We start from the raw sequence: 21228 nt of genomic DNA, 5'->3' as shown, positions 1-21228 counted from the left end.
GGTAAAAGGAATCGAGGAGGTAGAACTCTATATTAAAGATAAAATTTCCAGCAGTATCAGAACTGAGCCCAGGGGGGCCTGGATAATCTCCATCTGAGGATGTTGAAATAATTGACACATGAAAATGCAGGTTTAGTAGCAAGATTCTGCATATTGCTGTGTTCAAAGAAGGTTGGAAAGAAGTGATACAGGCCGCTTGACCCAGCAACCCCAGGGCAGTTTTCAGGGAAGATGCTCAGTGCATGGCAACAAATGGGTTTTATCCAAGGTAGGGATTTTTTAAAGGTAAATCTTTTTGCAAGATGAATCCCTTCTTAGAGCAGGGTAATGCATTAGGCCCGATTTCTATGGATTTACAAAAAAAATATGTGTTTAAGGGACTGTCCCACTGAAAATTACAGAACTACTACAAAGGGTGGAGGGGATGGCAATAACGTGGTGATAGATGTAGGCAGGATTCCATGCTGGGGAGTGCTCAACAGCCCCAGGCTCTTCAGACTGGAAGGAGGACACAGAGAGCTGTGATATTGGTAGGGATCAGCTGGGAATGACAGAGATCAGACAAGAAATAGCATTAACTGCTTCTGTGATTCAAGAACAATAAGGCATAACGGTCAAAAATAAATACTCCTTCATACACAGCTCCCTGCCAGGGAATGCTGTGAAGGCCAAAAGTGGGATTGCATAGATCCAGGGAGGAAACATCTATTTGTGTTACTAACGTGGTGATTTGAGAGCATCCTCTGACCAGGAAGTCCCCAAACTATTGATGCAAGGCTGATATCACAGGGGGAGCAGAGGAGCAGAATCACTCTCTACCCAGCCCTTCACTCTGCCCTACCTGCCACTGGATGAGGACACAGAGACAATGAAGCAAGTGGAGCTTTTCCTTGAATCTTTGGTGTAGATTTTACTTTATCTATTATAATGGAGATAAATAGTTTGTCAACTGGCTGAAGAACAGCCTTACAAGGAGGCTGTGACAAGTGATGTCAAAAGGGAGATGATCACACTGGAGATCAGCTATTTCTATTTGTCCTCAGATTTTCTTTTAGGACTGGTTCTGTTATCGTTGAGATAGGCAATCTAGGGGGAAAAAAACACCAAAAAAACCCCAGGGATACAATTCATGTCACCCTGTCTGTAAAAATAAAAGGCAAGGTGAATCCTACAGCAAACCTGTGGACATAAGCAGTGTAGATGTCTGTGCCTGAGCTCATCAACAGCATCATTACAGTCAGTAGAGAATAGTGAGTACTTCTTGGGGAGATTCAACTCCTCCTCATATGGGATGACCTGAGCCCTGGAATTACATCTTTGCCTCATTCACCAAACTGGAATCTGTCTAAAAAGTTACCATTTCTAACATGAAAGTCTTCATTTGAAGAGAATAATCCTACTTCAAACGCACTCCTTACATGTGGTGTGACACAAAGTCTGGGAATAGACAAGAGGTTTTTCTGCATAAATCAAAGGTGAGCTGGGCTGATGGAGTTGTAAGAATAGTATTAAAATCTTAAAAAGGTTAAAACCTCCAAAAGCTGAGGCATAAAATTCTGTAAGATCTCAGGTAGTCATGAATCACAGGCAAAAGATAAGAAACGAGTTGTGGGCCAGTATTTGCCTGTGGGGTGACTGTGAGCAAAGTGATGTAAAGGAAAGGTGTAATTCTAGGGAAGACTCAGCACCACTGTGGCAGGAATGGGTAGCACCAGTGCATCATGCCAGTACCACCATGTACAGGTATGGCAAGAAAAAGGGGGAAGTGAAACAGATGCAGAGGTACTTCAGGAAAGAGAATTTCCTTCAAGAAAATAAAGCCTTGTTTAGTATAACAAGTTGAAGATCTAGAGATGTGATGGTACCATATATATATATATATATATGGATAAATAGCAAGAAAATAATAACTTAAGTAACTTCTCATTGAGGGGAAAAGTGAAAATCCAAGGAGGGACTGCAGGATGTACATCTCTGGACCTCACCTCCACAGAGGGCAGAGGGAGCAAATGAAACCCATGACCTGAAATGGCTTCTTAAGGTCACAGAAGGAGCTGTGTGAAGGAAGAGGAATGTTTCTGGCATGAGGAGGCTTGAAGGGAGTCCTGCAGAGCTGATTTGTTGGTACCTTAAAGAGGGCTGAAAGGAGCCACCTTGGTTTGACTGCCTTGCCCACAGTGTGTCTGTACTCTATTACATGACATCCCTGCTTCAGGGCTGCCCCTGGTCACCAGTGTCACCCAAGAAAAAAAAAATATCTGCTGACTTGATGCTTCTCATGTTTTCCTGAGGGGCTTATGACTTCTCTGGTGCAGCAGAAGCTGGCTCCAGGTGGCCACGCCGTGTGAGGAGGTTGCTTTGCTGCTGTGGACATTGTTATAGCTTCTCAGTGCCTAATTGGTATGTCTGCTCATGCACTGAACATTAAACTGATGATCTAATTTGGGATCAGAAGGGAAATCTCCTTCAGGCTAGGTAACAGGTATAGTGACAATCTTTTTGCCTTTCTTTACAACATGGGAAGGGTCCTTTTCAGCCAAGCACTTGTGAGCTCCTCTTAACAAATCCCTGGGGCTTTTGCTTACAGGGGGAGCCAGGGCTGCCCAGAGGAATTCAAGCTGTGGGATTAGAGCCTTCAGACCTGTCCATGTTCCTCACAAGGACTCTTGCTCTCTTCCCACATGAGAGATGTGGTTTATGTGGTGGCAATTGCCTTCCTACAGACATTCAGGGTTTTACAGGGCAGTGGGGATGTTTTGTTTCTGCAGTACACTGGAAATTTTGGATTTTAGGCTCTCCTCATCCTGCTAGACAGACGAGCTGTACAAACACCTTCCATACAGAAAACATTGCCATAAAGACCCTGCAGGCTGAGACTCAGGATAAAGTAATGGACTAGGCTGTGAACCACTCCTGATTAAATAAGTTGTTTTCCACCTCACAAGCAAAATCTATGTTACTTGCTCTGCCCTTAACCATTTAACCAGATATCCACATATCCCCATGGTTTTTAAACGACACTAGACTCAGTCCTGATTTTAAAACTCTCCTTACACAGAACTAATAGAACTGGTTTACTCCTAGATCTCAAAATGGGCACTTACCAGGGAATAGTGTTGCTTCGAGCAGGATCCTCTATTAATCACGAATGGATGTCATGTTATTCAGTATTCTTGTTGGTAAACAAAATGGTAATACACATCTTGGCTGATCTAGCTTGCCAATGGCTACAACAGAGAGTAAAGAATACAAAGCAGATGGTATTACTGTGGAATGCAATGGCTTGGAGAACAGTCACAGGCAAACAAAATTCACTTCAAGGTGCTCCACCCTGCACTGGGCTGCATTTGGTGGGGAAAAGGGCACAAGCCTCACTGACAACGTAGGATTTAGAAGCAGAACCATTCCAGCACGTCTAGACCTGCTAGATTTAGAGAGCCCAAAAACCACACCTTGCTGTCCTTCAGCCTGGTTTCACAGTGCATGACCTGGCCAGACAAGAAGCACTAAATGAGAACATGTTAGAAAGTTATTAGGTACAAGACTGGACATCAGGTTCATGGGAGGAAATAGAAGCAGAGCTGGTTTTCACTCATTTCAAAAATGGATATTCATTTAGAAGTCTGTGGCTGAAAGGATAAGGTTAGCTTGTTTTCCATACTTCAAGTCAGGTGTGCCTGCCTGGAATAAACAGGACACCTCACCCAAAAAGAAACCAAGGGACCAGCTTTGGGTAGGGAAGGTGGGATAATTTTCTGGAGTTCACTTTGAGGCAGCCTAAGTTGCAATGGCTGCCAGGAACAGAGAGAGGATAGGTGAGCAAACCAGGGCAGAAAATCTGTTCTGGTGTTGATGTGGAGTAGAAACATAGGCTGGTGCAGCACAAGCTCTGACATTCAAGGCCTCCTCCCCACCAGCAATTCCTGTGCCTCTCACCTACAGCCACCTGCACGTGTTTCAACCTGTGACCTTGGGGCTTGTGTCCACAGGAGGTGCCCTTCCCTCACAGCAATGCTCTGCCCCAGAGCTGGCCTTCCCTCCACTCTGGCACACGTCAGCTTCTGATGTTTTCATTTTCTGAAGTCATGCCCTTCATGATAAGGAGTTTCCATCTTTGCTGTCAGTGTCTTTCATCTCTGCTGCCCTGCTCATGCATCTTTGGAGCTAGGGCACAGACTGAATGTAAATACTCCAGCTGGGCATTATCTGAAGAGAAACACTGGCATGGTTGAAAGGGAACCTACGTTGATCCACAGCTAGGAAATGGAAGAAATGGGAGCTATTGAACCACATTTCTTCTACGACCAGAGCTCTAGGGTCTTATTGGTTGGTTACTCCTTTGATCTTTGTTAATGGAACTACTAATGTAACCACACAGCAGAGTGTAGAAGGCACATCATAAGCCATCCCTCATCCAGTGAGGTACACATCAGCTGCATCTGCTGTGAAAAGCATCACTTCTAGTCTTCCATGGTTTTCTGAGGAGACCTTTGCCCATATCTTGTTTATTCTGGCCTAGTTAGATTAGCAAAGACTAAGCACAGTGTGGCAGATGGTCACCTGTGGGATGGGCAGGTGAAAACCATCCTCTTCCCATTCCAGGGCTTGAAATGTTTACCATAACTCAGCACTGTCTGATTTCATGCTTTGAGATTATAAAGTCAAGTCTAATTTGATAGCAGGATCGTTGAAAGCCTCTCCCAGCACCTTCATTTCCTTGATTCTCCCAATCATTTAGAAATGTGAACTCTGTCCACAGCCCCTGCCCCTGCCCAGCTCCCTGCTGCTCCAACAAGCCCAGGGGGACACTCCACAGCTGGATGATACCTCTCAGATAAAATTATTACTCTTTCTCTGTGAAGATGTGAATTGGGGAAAAAATGCCTGTCTGAAATGAAGAATTGGAAACCTTTAAGCATTTCCACTTGAAAAGACAGAAAGTTTTAAGGGTTTGAGTTTGCTGAGAGAGAACAGTCGTATGGCATCCAAACTGAAAAACAACCCCAAAAGTCCAAAAGATTGTGAGTTACCTCAGCAGTGGCTGGGAAATGGAACAAATTCTCATGTTCTTTGGAAGAAAGAGCAATGTTGCTGGGCAGCTGTCAGAGCAAAATAAAACAACTGTTTTCATAGTTCAAGACGTATTTTAGTGCAGTTCTGTGTGAACTTGTTCATTTTCCAGACAAGAATACCTCTCCAGTGAAATCAACGTGGTCAACTGGAAAATGGTGATTTTGCAGATTGATATTTGGGTTTCCTTTAGGAAAAATATAAATCAAATGCTCTGCTCTGGGATTGGTTTAATGAAAAGTGGAGTATTTTACTCGTTAATTAACCTGCTCTAACTCAGTGTGTGTGAGCTTATTAACCTGTTTTCCCTAATGGAGTACTTTATTTCACTGAGGTTGTGTCAGAGTCCTCAGCGCCGTCTGGGCTGGGATCCCTTGAGGTTATACCTTTTTTTAGACAAATACAATGACTTTACTCTCAGTACATGATGTGGGATCTAATCAGAATCACATGACTCCAGATATAATTAGAGAGATAAAGATTTGTTAGGGCCTACTGGGAAAAAAAAAGAGGACCTTGTCTTTGGTAGGCTGGGAGCCAGAATGTTACTAAAAGGGAATGCTGTTTAAATGAAATTTAATCATTGAAATTTCCATCAGAACTGTACTTTTGAACTCGAAAACTTTATGCAGAGTAAGTGAAGACAGACAGCTTGTTCATTTTTTTTGTGCTAGATGAAAACCAGAGTTATAACACAGCTGCTTCTTTCAGTCAGAGCTACCCGGTTGCTTTTATGTCAAGTCATTTAGCTAGAATATTTTGAAACCGTGTAGTTGGAAGACATACAAACTAGGATTTTTCAGAGCTGTTTTTATTGTGCTGCCTTGGTTATTAATGAGGCATTTGTTACTGGCTCAGGGAGGAAAGAACTCGGGGGTGTCAGATCAATAGGTGTCATCCAGGACATCAACTTCTGGTCCTTGCTATTGCAACAACCACGTTACAAACTTAGAATATTGCCTTAAAGCCCTTTTTGTGTGTGTGTGTGTGTCTTTTCTGCCATCTCACCAATTTCCAGTCTAAACCACCAGTTTTTGACCTGTCCCCATGCAGCTTCACCGTGGCCACAACAAGGTGTGCAGAGCATACCTGGGAAAGTATCCCAGAGCCCTGGAGCCAATACAGCAGGCAGAGCTGATGGCTCTGTGGGACCTGGTTGTCCTCATTTTCTGCCAGGATTGAATTTGGGAGATTTGGAAAAGCCACTTCTCTTAGCTTTTGCTTTCAAATGATTGTTCAGGCTCGGGAGGTGCTGATGGCTTTGCTCTCTGCCTGAGGAAGGTAAGAGGAATAAGCCTTTGCCTCCAGCACACCAGCTGCCCAAAGTAAAGGTGACACTGCAGTAGGGTTCCTCAGTGGAGGAGAGAGAGCAGCCCACTGCCTCCATGTGCTAGGGGAAGGGAGGTGTCTGGCAGACTGCTCTGCCTATCTGAGGTGACCCCTCCACCTCCAACTGCTCGTCAGTGTCCTGCAGAGCCTCCTTCCCACCACTCCAGCACTCTTACTCTCAGCAGCTCATTCACTCCCCCCAGAGTTCAGCTCTGCCTCAGCAGTGCCTGCTTTTCCAACAGCCTTCTACTTTTACCTGAAATGATTTGATTTTTCAGACCTGAGACAATTTTCACAAGTAGGTGCCACAGACTTGGACAGGCTGGAAGGTCAGGACTTCCCACCACACTGTGAGCAGCAGAAGGAAGAGGATGGGCCTCATGCTAAAAGCAAGAGAGAGAGATTATCTCCTTATGCTGCTACGACTCTCTCACTCTTGTCCAGGCACTGATACAATGATAAAATCCACATCTTCCTGCAGACTGTTCCCTAAGAACACAGAAGCCAGAAGCCCAGCTTTCTTCAGTAGGAACTACTGAGGAGCTGGAAAGCATTTGACCAGCAGAGCTGCAGGAGCTTCCACAGCTTCAGAGCCATGAAACGGGAAATGTCTCCATGGGTCTGTCTGAGGACACCCTGTGCATCCTCCTGGGAAGCTGATCCCATGGGACTTTAAGGCCCAGGGAATTACTCCTCCCTTGCCTGTTTGCTGCTGGTGTCCTTCCCAGCCCAGGCTAGGCACACATTGAAGCTGTAGGTGCACACACACGTGCAAGCATGCACGTCACTAGTGCAGATGGCCACATAACGCATCACATATGCAGATGGCTTGCATAACTTTCTACCTCATCCTTGGGAAGCCACAAATGAAGCCAGTACCAAGTGTTTTGCTCTTATTGATGTTCAGGCAGTTGGTCAGTCCTCTCTTCTCTACCTCCAGCAGCTCCCTGACACTGCTGAGCTCCAGAGAGCTTCCCATCCACTGTACCTGGCCATTGCTCCTGCCTGCGAGTGGAGAACATTCAAGCCAGGTCACATTTCTTCTTCCTGTGTGAGTTACGTGCAGGAGAGTTCACTCCTTGGCTTTGGCCCCTGTAAAGTCACTTCCAGAACTCAGTGAAGGCAGGACTGTCAGGGGGATGAGCCCTAGACACTGCTCTTGTTGCATCTCTAAACAGCCTTTTCTCTATTCTCTAACGACTCTCCAGGAGCATAGTTATGAGGCAAAGATGCATCTGGAAAAGGGCAGCACAGCAGGATAAACTCTGCCAAGTCTAAAATTAAACTTAAGAGGGCTTAAGAGATCAGTTATACAAGATACCCAAAAATAACTTAGAATAAATCCTAAGAGGAACAGCAAAAGCACTGCTGACATCTTCAGTTCTCAGTGAGATTCATGTCTGCAGGTTGAAGGATGAATGTGGTCTATAAATACCACCAGTGGTTACCAGTGGAAATGGAGGAAGGGTTTCCAGTGCTCCAGCAACAGGGCCAACGAAGGGAAGTGTTCTTCATCAGGAACTGCTTGTGCAATTCCTGCCACAACCTTTAGCCAGGTACAATCAGCCACTGGAAGGGAAGTGATTTCCCTCTGTCTCAAATCCCCAGCCATCCTGTGCACTACGGCTCCAAAAAGAGCTTTTCTGGACACTCCAGTATCTCTGTCTGTAGTATTTAAACTGGAGGCCTCAGCCATGGCCAGTTCTCCTGGGAGAAACTGTCCTGGGCAAGCTGATTTGAGGGAGAACAAGGATGCATGTTCCTGCAAAGAGCCTGTGGTCACACTCTACATATGTCCTGCAGCCAAACTCTGGTACCATCACCTTCCTCAGCACTCACACGTCAGAAGTGGTTTGTACCTTGCTGTGTATCTGAGAGGCACCATACAACTCCAGCTCTCAGAAGAGCCTGTGCAGTTTCTGTGGCAGCAAATGCCATTCCCCTCCAGCTGTCTTGGGATAACATGCCAGAGAGTCAGGTACCTGTTAAATGTTCCCAGGAATGTGGCTTCAGGTCCACTGCAGCCACAGATAAGTGATGACTGAGTGCTAGCCAGTCAGCTTCAAATCAGGTTAAAATCAAACTGATAAAAGTCATAGTAATAATTTTAATAATTAAAAAAAAGAAAAATCTTAAAAAAAAAGACCAAACCCAGCCACAAAAAAACCAAACCACAGATCCATATGGCTAGAATAAAAAAAAAAATCCTACTTTATGTGCTTATACCAAGTCCAAATCTAAAGGTCACTATCCTTGTATTGGCTTGAGTTTATGTCAATGCATTCCTGACACACTTCATGCCCTAAAACTCAGTCTCTGAATGGGAATGATTCCTGTTTACAGCATAGTATCTTTTATAGTTCACCCTGGATTTCTTGGTCAGGGACCTAAAGTACATAACATGTGAAAAGAAGTTGATGGAGATGGATTATTCATCTGCTTACAAACAGAGAAAGGGTGGCTACAAAGATGACAGAGCAACTAGAGGGTTCAGTTTGGGTGTAAGGAAACCCTTCTCCAGAAGGGTGGTACAGGCCTGGGAGAAACTCCATCCTTGGAGTCACTAAATAAGGGGTATCACCATCCTTGAAGTATTTCAAGATTTGGCTGGGACAAGTCACAGTTGATGTGATTAGGTGTTAGTGATAGGCCTGCCATGAATGGGAGGTTGGACAAGAGTCTTGTAAGGTCCCACCAAGACAATGCTTCTGGAATGCTGTGATTTCTGTGATCTCTTGGTTATCTTTCAGTCTGCCTGCCCCAAAAATTTAACACGTCCCATCTGACATTCCTTCTGCTCAGGCACAAACTGCTCTACTCAATTACCTCTTTGGAAACAAAGATGGAGCTTTGATAAGTCAGGTATCACTCTCTTGTCTTGACTGTGCCTGGATTCACCAAGTAGAAATCCTTCCCCCTGCCATGGAGATATTAAAATGCTCATTTCAATGTCAAGTGAGCTTTTTCTTTTATAGCAACTTACATGGAGACAAAAAGACTATAGCCCGTGTACGCAACACTTTTTAGCTTATTTAGCACGTATTTAAAACTGCAAAAATTGGAAAGTGGTAATAATAACATTATAATAATAGATTGTTATTTCAGCACAGCTATCACTTGAATGGTTACATTTATCTCAATTGTGCCAGCAAAGACAGAAGAGAGATTAACACTTTATATTGCTTTGTACATCTAATTAATTGCAACTAAGAAAAAATTACATCCTGCCTTCAACATCACCACAGCATTCCACTGTTTATTCTTTTCTAATGGCTTACATTTCCTAAATCAGTCTTTTGACTGTGCAATTAAAATTTGAGCAAAACTAATAAAACCCTCTACTCCTATAGCTGCCTTTGCATCAATTAAAGACTTAAAGGGCAAAATGGCATCTTCTCCATTACCTCTGGCAGGCATGCTGTGATTCCTCAAGGTGGGCAGGCCATTGGTCACCCTGGAACACATATCAAAGGAAACACTTGGTGGATGGATGCACCTAGAGCAGAGGAATTATTTTATAATATCTGATTGCCTGAAAAAGTAAAAAGAAAGGTCAAATATTCACCCTTAAGATACATTCCCTGCCCAGACACAACAGGCTTCTCAAGAGCATCTGCAAAAATGGAGGTGGAGTCATGAAAAGAGAAAATTTAATTTACAGTGATAAATGGATGCAGCAGCATGAAGCAGAGGGGTTGGTACAGGGCTGTGATGGTCAGGAGAGGAATCTACCTGCTTTTTTAAACTTTATTTTTATAATGCCATGCAATTGCTTAGCTTGCCTTGTGCTTCAGGTTTTGTCTGTCATATCTGTCTATTGAGACATCTGTGCCCAAGGCAATGGCCCATGGTAACCCAACCACCAGAAGGAAAAGTCTTCTTCACTAAGTGTGTTTCATAGCCCAGGTGAAGGGACTGTGACCCAGCAGGAGGGTTTGGTCCAGGATGGAGGCAGAGGTAAAGGGCTGCTCTCTGAGAGACAACCCAGACCTCCTGTAGAGACTCAGGTGGGAAGGATGGCAGGAACATCAACCAGAAATAGGAGGCAAAGAAAAACCAATCAACTTCTGTCTCCTAAAACAATCCTTTTCTTTTAAAGGTGAAAAATGTCGAAGTTTTATTGACCTCGCCCCAGCTTCTGAAAAAGGTAAGAAAATACAGTCAAGGCTTCTTCCAGTTTATGAATTTCATCAGTATTATTTCCTGTCATCCTTGAGTGCCAGGGAAAGCATTATTTCCTAGGAACACAAGGACTTACACGTCACCGAGATAACACACAGCCAGGTGAAACAAATGCCAAGGAGTTCAGACAGCTGTTTAGTCAGTTTATGAAGATCTGACATTTCTCTGGTGCATTTTCTCTTCATTCAGCTAAACTTTTTTTCAAGAAAATAAATATTTATAGCATGATACAGACATTTCCCTTCCTCTTCGAGTGCAGAAGGACATGCCACATGGTTTCCTCAGGCAATGGAGACCTTTATGGCCAGAAAACCATAGTCACAGTGTAACATATCTTTGTGAGAGGGAATCATTTAGATCCCTCAAAAAAATAAAAACGTTCAGAGTCAGGCTGCAAACGTTTTCTTTACCCTGGTATTGGAGTTGTAAATTCTCAATAGCATTTTTACCCATGTTTCAAAATAGTATTTATCAGGAAAAGAAATAAATGTGTATTGTTCAATTAACAAATAGGGCAGCTGAGCCCGTGCTGCTCCCTGCTCAAGACAGAACACTGCCCACAGCTGAAGAGGTGCCCAAGTTGTGTCCTTCACACTAACAGTGGCCATCTGGAGAACCCAAAGGACAGATTTTGTGCAAAGAAGTGATATATTTCGTTAAATCACTCGAGACAATCACAGAACCTCTTGGGCATGCAGGACCTTCATCAGGTCTGACAGAGGCAGCAAGTAGGGTAAGGAACAGTTGTTCTGAGTTTGTCTGAACTGCTGATCAGCTGGACAAATTGAAAGAGAAGGGCAATAATCATTAATAAAGCAGTGGGGTATTTTACTCAGAGAAACTTAACAGAGACAGTCTCTGTGAAATCCATTGTAAGTAAACTGAAATAAATTATGCACAGGAGGGAAGAACAATCCTGGGATTACTGCCACTAATGGGCTCCGAGTTCAATCTCACACACAAATGGGACCTTGGGGTATAACCATGCTGATGAAATTACCAGCTCAATGCTCAGCAGCGGTCAAAAAACAGTTAGAAAGCATTAGCAAAGGGTTTGAGAACTGAGCAGAGAGCACCGTGTGCTGAGGACTGTGTACTCCTGAGAGCTTCACCCTCATGGGAAATGGAGTGTGGTGATTTTCACCTCTGCAGTCCAGCAGTGAGGATTAGCAGAGCTCTGGAAGGCTCTCAGCAAGGGTGAGAGTAAGTGTCCTCAGACCAAAGGAAAGCTATGAGGAGAGAGGAGGAGTGATGGACACTCATAAAGGTGGAAGAGAACTGAAGAGGCAGCCTGGGGATGGCCACTGCCTTTCCCACTACAAGGACCAGTGGGAATTGCATGACACCTTCAGGAGACAGACTCAAAACAAGTACAATGTGTGTGTGTTATAAAGGCACCAAGATGTTTTTGTGCTTTACTCATTTTCTGTGCAAGTTGATTAAGGTGCATAATGCTTGGTTGCATCACCCGCACTTCCCAAAACTGCATTTAGTGTTTCAAGTATTTCTTTTGGTTATGTGAAATGTGGTCAATTGTTTTTTTCTGTAGAATTTTGGAGGTGCTGCACAGTGTCAGAGTGTATTTCTACTCTATTCTATTTTTTTTCCTTTCTGAGGAAGAAGGGCTCTTTTGGTGGAGTGGCATAAAGACAGTTTTATCTCTCTCTTTCTGAAGTCTTCCTATGGAGTTGTAAGATAGATTGACAGAAAGAGAGGGGAATGCTCTGTCAGAGATGGAGAGTGCTGACCATTTGACTCCAACAAAACCAGGATAAATTCCACAACTGTAGATCAAGTTGGACACTGCAACATAGTCTGAATTTTTCACCATTAGTCTTGTACAATCCAGAGAGATTTTCATCACATGTGAAGAGAAAATTGTGTGTCAGTGATGCCCAACTTAGTTTCACTGCAGAATTCTTTCACTTAATCTGCTCTTTTCCAGTTAGAATTTTCTACTCCTTTAATTGCTTCAGCCTCTCAGTCACCATTGACTTTAATGATCAGAGACTTGTCAGCTACTCAGGTACACCTAGTACTGGGACAGATTCTTGATGCTTCTTCTAAGTAAATGAAATTAAATAAAATGCAGTGAAAATGAAATTTTGAGTTCAGTTAAATAGACATATTGTCTTTTTCACAGTCCATTGTTTAACTGTGAGTTTTTGGACTAACATTATCTTCACAGAGAGACTTCAGCTTATTCAGTATCTGTACTTATTGCTAGCACCAATTACCAGTAAAAAGTTGTTGTTCAGGGTTTCAATTATCTGTAATGTCTCTGAGTGCATGCTCCATTACTGCATCTGAGCACTCAGGCTTTCCAAAGTTTTCTTTCCAGTTGGTTTTCCCTGATCCAGAGAAGACCTCTGTCTAACCAACTTCTAAGCTAAATACAGGCTGTCAAAGCCTGCATCTCCTAAGCACATCATCCTCCACTTTTAAGACACATTAAAAAGGAAGCCTAAGAACACACTTAGTCTAGTTGGACAGTTCTAGAGTCCATCACCAAGTCAGTATAAAACTGCTTCATAATATTCAAAACCTTCTTAGCATGGAAAATCCAATCACCAAAACTCACAGTAAAAGAAAACCATCTCATGTAGCTTAGCTATATCCTTACCACAAATCTTGCATTCATAAATGAAACTGTTTCTTATTCTTAGTGTAGAAATGTAATAGCTTATGCTTGAGCTTCCTATCTGTGACCCATTTGTGCAGATCTCCAGTGCAGCTGGATGCTGGATCCCTGATCTGTTATTACACCCTTTGCATATATCACACTTATGACATACTAAAAGGAGGCAGCAAATTTTGGGGCAAACAGACCCACAGTGTGGTATAAATAAGCGTTTCCAACCCACACTAGGAGAGCTCTTCCCTGCATTTAAGGCAGCTGCCAACAATCTGTCAGAACCTTGTAAGCCTAACATTGAATTTATTAGCTGTTGCTGGTTTTGAGTGCCAAATCTGCTTAACAAAATAAGCTGGGTGATGGTAGATAATAACTAGGAAAAAAAAACAAACACATTTTCTATGTTCACAAATACTTCTTATGACAGTTTCCATTTGCCATCGATAAAAGATGATAGAGTAATAACTACTTAGATTGGCCAGGACCTTTAATGGGCTCTCACAGAGCAGATGTTGTTTGGTGCCATGAAGTGTTCCATTTCCTAATTTTCATTGTGTGAATGTAAGTAAGAGAGCAAGTTCTTCCAAAGGAGTTGGAAGGAAGCTGCCACAGTATGCTGGGACCTGGTCTGAATTGCTCCTGGGATTGTCTCCACAAAGTTTAATCTAAGTTTTGTTCCTGATGAGTATTTTGATGTCCAAAGAAGAAAAGGATATCTTATATTCCCATTACCTCAAATCTGTGACCAAGAATACTTCCAAGAGGCCATAGAGGACCCATTCAAAAGGAAGAGATCTAGGTCAACTATGTCTGGAAAATGTGACACCACAGTGGAATGTAAAAGGCAGCAACATGTCCCATCAAGTGTTCTGATGAATGACTTCACTGACTAGCACAACACCCCAGCTGTACACACAGAGATCTTCTTACAGGTATGGCACCATCTGATCCAAGTTACTCAATGCTCTGTAAGGCCTCACTTGCTTCAGCTGTGATATCTATGGAATAACACCCACAATGAATGGCAGAGCAGCAGGTCAGCAGCAGCTGCCTATGCTGCAGTGCTTTCTTCTTATTTATAGGGAAATTCACATGCATAAAATAAACAAGACTTTTTAAAGACCACAGAGGTTGAGGCAAGGCAAAACCTTACAGAAGGAAAATGCTTATTGCTAGTGGACACTTAAGAACCCAAAATGTTACAGGGGACTTTTTAAATTAGAGCCTATACTGGCAGAAGTAGGAGATGTCTCTTGCATGTCCTCCACACGATGATGCATCCTGTAGAGATGGAGCAATAAAAATTCTGTATTGTCTAGAAAGTAGCTGGCAAAAGTAAGATAGCACATGGCAAACAGCAAATAAACAAATGCAGTCCCACCTAAACACAGCACAGAAAATGAGAGAGCTGAGCCAAATATATACATGCTTCTAAGCCAGCACTACAACAGCAATTAATGAGAAGAGAAACTAAATACCTGATTTTAATACATACTGACATAATAAGTGTACCAGAGATTTGATGGGAGAAAGATAATTAGTGGGACAATAACATCTTGGTACTGATTAACCTGAAAGACAAAGCAGGTGTCATGTACCAAAGCTGAATCAGAATAACAAGGTAATGTCATTAATGAGCAACGCAAGCTCTATGGAGAGATTCCAAGATCAGATAAAAATATACAGAATTCTATCAGTGATCACCCATTGGGAGAGCTTACAGCAGTAGGGTTCAACTTGATATCAGAGAAGGCACGAGGACAGAAAACAGCAGGAGCAGACTCCAAAACCCCACGTGCAGACTGAGAGAAGGTTGTGCTTGGTATGATACAGAGACTAAAATTTGGACAAACTCTGTGAGCATGGAGAATTCAGTTGGGAAATTCCTAACTCCTGATTTACTCCTGAGTGGTGTGAGGTACTTGGTTCAAATGCAAGAGAAACCTTTTATCAGTAACTAAGAGAGGTTCAGCTTCCTTGAAGAAGCAATGAAGTTTTTAAAAAGAAGGGAACTCGAAAAAAACCAACAGCTGATTAAAAGAAATTAAAATATTCAGCTAAAAGGACAAATGGAGCTTGAAAACTTTAAAGATAGTGGATATACTACAGGCATCTAAACTATTCACAAATTTTTCTCAGTCACCATGTGACTGAGAGAAAATAGTGGATAATATTCAGTGTTGATCAACGAGAAGCAGTGAATGTGAAGAGCAGTCCTACCTTCACATATATAGTGATAGGTTCTGAATTAGCTTTCACCCCTCAGGATAGAGTTCTTGTAGTGATGACAGACACTTCTATGAAAACATTAAATCACTGCTCTGCAGAGATTAAGAAAAGATGAAAAGAAATATTAGGATCATTGTAGGAAATAAGGAACAAAACAAAAAAGTCAACATGCCACCATACGACTCCTGCTGCACCCACTCAGAGCACTCCCTGCACCTCTCCTCCCTCCCCTGGCTCAGAAAAGTTGTGATCAAATTTAAAGAGATCAAAAGAAGAGTTTCACAGTTGTGGTCAAAGATGGGGAATACTTTTTGGTATGAGAAGGACAACACAGAACAGATTTCAGGCTGGAAAAGAGACAAATGAAACTCATAAGAGCCAAGTTAAAGAACAAACCTTTTTTGTGTATCCTGAGTAGCTGTTGCTGAGAAGTAAAAAAGAGCCTAGATTTTCTAAAAGGACCTCTTAGAGACCTGCATCCAGTGAAAGAACCGTAATAGGGGCCTCACACAAGAGCTATGCACTTTCCAAAACACTTCTACTGTCTTCTTGAATGCTTTGTATTCTGCTTCTGTATTCTTGTATTCAGTATATTTTTAATGTATCTGCACCAAGTGACATAAATACCCACACAGACAAGTACCTGTGCACTTCTATTAGAGTTATGATTAATTATGCAAGGATAAAAAGTGTTACTAATATTTTATCTGTGTTTACTTACACATCTGTTATGAATCATTGAAGCTATTTTTAAAAGCTGATTAGATATACAGAGATGAAATCATGCTTAATAGGAGATTTTAAGCTCAATTCCCAAAAGCCACAGGCTTGCTTTTCACACTGGTGATGTGGAGACACAGACACTGGTTCTCTGCTGTGGGCAGTGCTGAACAGAACTCATTTCTCAGCCTAGTGCTGCACTGTAGGTCTTCAAAGAGAAACATTTAACCCAAATGTATTTATTAAATCGAATGGGATAGTGCTGATTTAGAGTATTTTTCATAGTCTTTTCCACTATATTACTTTACTCACTGTATTACAACTACCAGGAAAAAGAGAATAGAGGCACAAAGATGTGCCACAGTCTGCTCACTGCCACACACAAGATTAAATTCAGAACCAGCTCGATGACAGAACCATAAAGAGTCATAGAAAACACATCATCATGTATAAAAGAGTCCTTTTATGATTCACAGCTCCACCTCAGCTTTCAAAATAAAGAAGCTAATGAAGAACTAAAGCAAGACAAACCCCAGAAATCTGGCTTTTCTTCTCTCACCTAAGCAGATTTGGGTATTTATCATACTGTCTCTCATGTTTTGCAAACTGCAGCCTCTTGTCTAGCTGCCAGCCCCTTATCTATCTTGAACTGTCTTGTTTTATTCTAGTAAGTAGTTGTAGGTATCTCTGATGGCTTTCAGGGTCACGCAGCTTACTTTGGGATGGAGGAATATCTCTCACAGCTCTGTGGTCTGCTCCTTTCCTCCCATTTTTTTTTTTTAACTGCAGCCCAAGAGGAGCAGGCAGATGGTCTGAAATGATGAGAGTGTATTAACCAACAGACGGGCTGACTGCTCAGAGCTGAGTCCCTATGCCAGCCACAACAGCATGCTCAATGTTTATTCCTTTCACCATTTTTTATTGATCACTCCAATAATTCTTGCTTGGAATTCCCAAGATGAGCCAATGACTAAAGCCATCAAAATGCAACAAAGCAGACAGGACCAAAAATGTGGAGAAAACAGCATTCTACAGAGGTAAAAAGAATACCTTAAAAAAATCAGTAGTGCAAGAAAGCTAAACACCCATTAGGTCTCCAGAGCACTCACCATAAAACCCAGCAGATATTTCACATTTTGCAGTTGACAGCGTGCTCATAGCTCTGGAATTGAGTATAAAAGAAAGAACTGGTTTTCCCTAGTGTAGCAGAGCACTGTGTGGGTGCCACAGGCTGTGGAGGGTCAGCATCTTTCTGAGAATGAGGCCTTGACAAAGACTGTTGGAGTCACTTTCCACAGCCACCTCTGCTCCCATTCACTTCCTTTCCCAGGAAGGGTGACAACAAGACCCTGTTCCAATTTTTCAGCTACTGAGAAGTTCTGGGTCCCTCATGCACTCTTTAGGTCTAACACAGTAGCTTACAGAGAGGACTTTAGAGTTTCATCATCAAAAAACAAACCAAGGAGAAGGACCCAATCCCACCTAGCACAGAGGTGCTCTCCCTCCCACCTCCAAAACAAGTGTTACATTCATGAAGCAGGACATCTAGACCTGAGACCATCAAAGGCAAGGGAGCAGAACTTCGTTGCTGGTAACACGAACAAGGGTAAGAGCTCCCACACCTCCCTGCCTGCCACACCATGCCCAAAGACCAAGAAGAGCAAAATATTTTTGCACAAAGAAGGGATGACACCTGCACCATGGCTTCCTCCCTGCAAATTCACACCACATAAGCCTGACTTTTGCCCTCCTACATGGTTTTTTACCTCCCACATTGGATGACATCCAGTTGACTTGTCTCAGCCTCTCATGGTTCCCCTGTGTTGTTCAGCAGTTCAGGGACCTTGGGACAACTGTGAACCATGGGCTAAGAGGAGCACTTTCTTCCTCAAGTAACAGCATCAGTATCTGCAGCAATGCCAGTGAGGAGGTAAGAAGGATGCACACTCTGCAGGACACTGTTGCTTGGACACTGATGTCTCTTCAGCAGCCCAACAATGCAGGACCCAGCTGGTCCTTCAAGTGCAGTGCTCTGGATTCCATCTCAGTCAGGTGCAATAATCTCAATATCTCTTTAGGAGCACACGTTGCTATGGTCTGCTGTTTCTACCATATAGGAAGGGTTTTTGTCATATGAAAATGGATTGTGATGTGGTAAAACCCCCAAAGCCTCTACTTACTCATATCAGAGTTTCTCAGATAGCTCAAGGTTGAGCTGACAGAGGGGTCACTTGAGGGGATGCCTCGTGGCACCTCAGGCAGGCTCCAGCTCTCAGAAGAGATGTGTGACACCGAGCTGGGAGGAAGGAGGCAAGCATCAACCCTTTTAAGATCTCTTTGGCTGCCTGCACCACAGTCCAGTCTGATTCCTTGCTTGGGGACAGCATGGCACAGTGACAGTTCAGATGGGGCTGCTTTGGTCAGATCCTTGAGCTCCTCAGCCAAGAGGGCAGTTCTGCTGGTCAGAGGGCTGGTAAGCAGCAACCACAGATCATCTCCAGCATGGAGCTGAGACTGAGGCAGTGGGTGTCTCTCAGGAGAACAAAATCCCACTGAGGCATTCTGAGTATAGTTTACCCCAATTAGGAAGCTAATTTCTGTCTGAAAGCACCCCCAGAAATCAATGCAGGCTCTGGAGTGCTGCTGCTTGGGCTCAGGCAAGGCTGGTGCTTTCAGCAGGCAGTGGCCCATCACTTGCCAGGTAATACATTCTTTTTTTTTATGCTGGCATAATTTGCAAAAAGCACAACCAACATTTTCATGCACACAATTCCTGCCTGTGCTGCACAGAGCAGAGTTACCATGACTCAGGAATCTCCTGCAGGAATAGCAGTGTGATTTTCCCAGAAGAGATCCTTTATGAGCAAACAGCTCATGTTTATGGATTCAAAATGCTTTGAACTCTACCAGCAATTTCTCTGTTGGCCACCCCTTCAGTGTTGCCTTGAGAACATGTACTAATATTGGATCTTTAACAGACATTTTCATGACCTGGCCAGCCTGGAGGAGCAGACAGGAGGGGATTTCAATATTATTATTTCATCTGGAGATAGGACCTCACAGTCTGGCATCAGAAAGTCTTGGCGTAGTGAGCTGGCACCAAAAGTCCACTTTTGTGATTTGCCAACAATATGCATGAAACTCCACGGCTGCATGAGGTGGTAGGAGGTGTAGCTGTGCATTTAGACTCTCTAGAACTGGCTTATCAGCTGCATTGATCTCAAAAGCTCAGCAGTAATTGAAATGATGGTACTTTGTTTTGGAAACAGCAGCAAATGTTCATCATCCTGCACAAAATCCCATTCAGGTGGTATCCAGGTTCTTGGTATTTCAGCCCAAATTGGTAAGGAGCCTGACAATGGGTTTAATAATGCAACACAAGACAACTACGAACCCTGTCTGCATGTTGTGGGGAAAGAGCAGAGAAGAGCACATCAGTAATTTCTTGACATCCCTGAGGTCAGTGTAACCAGAGCTCTCACAGGAAAGCCAGAGTCAACAACTGTTGCTTTTTTTGCGACAGGAAATTGAAGTGGATTTGAACAAAGGATACTTGATGTCTTGACATGTATTTTCACTCAGGGTACTGTGAATGGTCCTCAGTGTTTCTTACATCAAAAGAAAAAGGCCAGATGCTCACAAACAGAATAACCTAGGACAACAACAGCAGCTGCCCAAGTTTCACATTTACACTTCTCAGCTTAGACACCAAGCAGTCAAAACCAGCTCAAAGCTCCTGGAAGTCACTAACCACACTGTTCTTTGGGTTCCTTAATCAGGAGTTCACTGATCTGGTACAATGCTTCAAGTTCTTCTAAGCAGAACTATCATTTTTTTTTTGTGATTCCTATTTCAAAGGAAATTCAACATTGGAGATTCCTGATTCAGAATGCTCCTTGGTGAGAGGTAGTAATGTGTTCATTTACAGTGCTTTCCCTGGTGACTAGGACTAACTAGAAATCACTTCAGGTTTTGTGAAGAACTTTAGAGCCCTGAGACTCATTGCAGGCTGAGGCAAAGCTTCTTTACCTTCCTGACAGAAAAATATTCAGTTTGCTTCATTCATTCAGAGATGTCTGCAGCATCCTCTTGTGAACACATTCTCTGGCAGATGCACTTAACCTCATCACCAGCTTTGCAGAACTCTACTCAGAATCTATGAATCTTCTTTCAAAATGCCTGACAGAAATGCAAGGGACTGATGTTGTCAGATGGTCCATGATGGACTTGAGTTTACAAGATACCAGTGAACATGTGGTTAAAAGGTCTCATCAGACACAATGAAGAGTATGTTCACTATGTCCATGAGAAGCTGGCACTGATGCTTTTCACCATGAACTCCAATCTCAGCACATTGTTGAGGAAATAAGTTCAGAGAACCAAAGTTCAGTAATGTCCCAGCTCATTAACTCATCTTCTTGTGAAGTCAGAATCTCTGGATAATGACAGAAGCACAGATGAAAAATGTGCTTTCAGCAGGGCTCTCTTTCCACCTTCATCAAAGCTAGTGATCATACATAGTGCAATCTGTCTTGAGATCAGAGGTATCAAGGAGATACAGTTCATTCTGGGGTAGGAGTCCTATGATGTAAGCTGACTTTGTGAAATTTTTTGGTGAGCCCCAGCTTTGCCATCTCAAGTTCCAAGTCAGCATCTCAGGCCAGGTCCTGTACTTCCAGTGCTTTCACTTGGTAACAAGGCTGTCCTGAAGATGGTGACCCTTTTACCTCCAGGAACAGCTTCACAGTCTGTGGTATTCAACCTCAGAACCATCCTACCTGTGATAACCAGCATAGGATCTGTGGGGCAGGAGAATAGACCCAAAGTGACTCCCAGGTGCAGGTTTTGGTGCCTGCAGGCTGGATGGACTGCTTGCACATACTCGTGCTTCTGAGAACGTTGGTGCAGGAGTGCAAGAAGTCAATTTTGATTTAATTTTGCTTTAAAGTAGAAGACTCTCCTTCCCCAGGAGGTCTCACCTTGCTGCCACAATGTCACAGCCTTATCTCCTGCAAGGTGAGCAGGGATGACACCATCTGACAAACGCTGCACATGGTGAGCAG

General features: G+C 43.1%; 1 protein-coding gene across 1 annotated transcript in view; it reads left to right on the top strand.

Moving 5' to 3' along the window:
• Nucleotides 1-21228, top strand: part of GSG1L (GSG1-like) — a 51280-nt gene that overhangs the window by 4732 nt on the left and 25320 nt on the right. Inside the window, exon 2 of the mRNA XM_008939947.1 lies at nucleotides 10499-10546. Within this exon, the coding sequence (XP_008938195.1) occupies nucleotides 10499-10546 (48 nt within the window). The remainder of the gene's footprint in view (nucleotides 1-10498; nucleotides 10547-21228) is intronic.

This window comes from Merops nubicus, unplaced genomic scaffold (genome assembly GCF_000691845.1).
Source record: "Merops nubicus isolate BGI_N331 unplaced genomic scaffold, ASM69184v1 scaffold5715, whole genome shotgun sequence".
Lineage (NCBI taxonomy): Eukaryota > Metazoa > Chordata > Aves > Coraciiformes > Meropidae > Merops > Merops nubicus.
The sequence above is the reverse complement of the archived record's forward strand: the minus strand, read 5'-3'. Positions and strand labels throughout refer to the sequence as shown.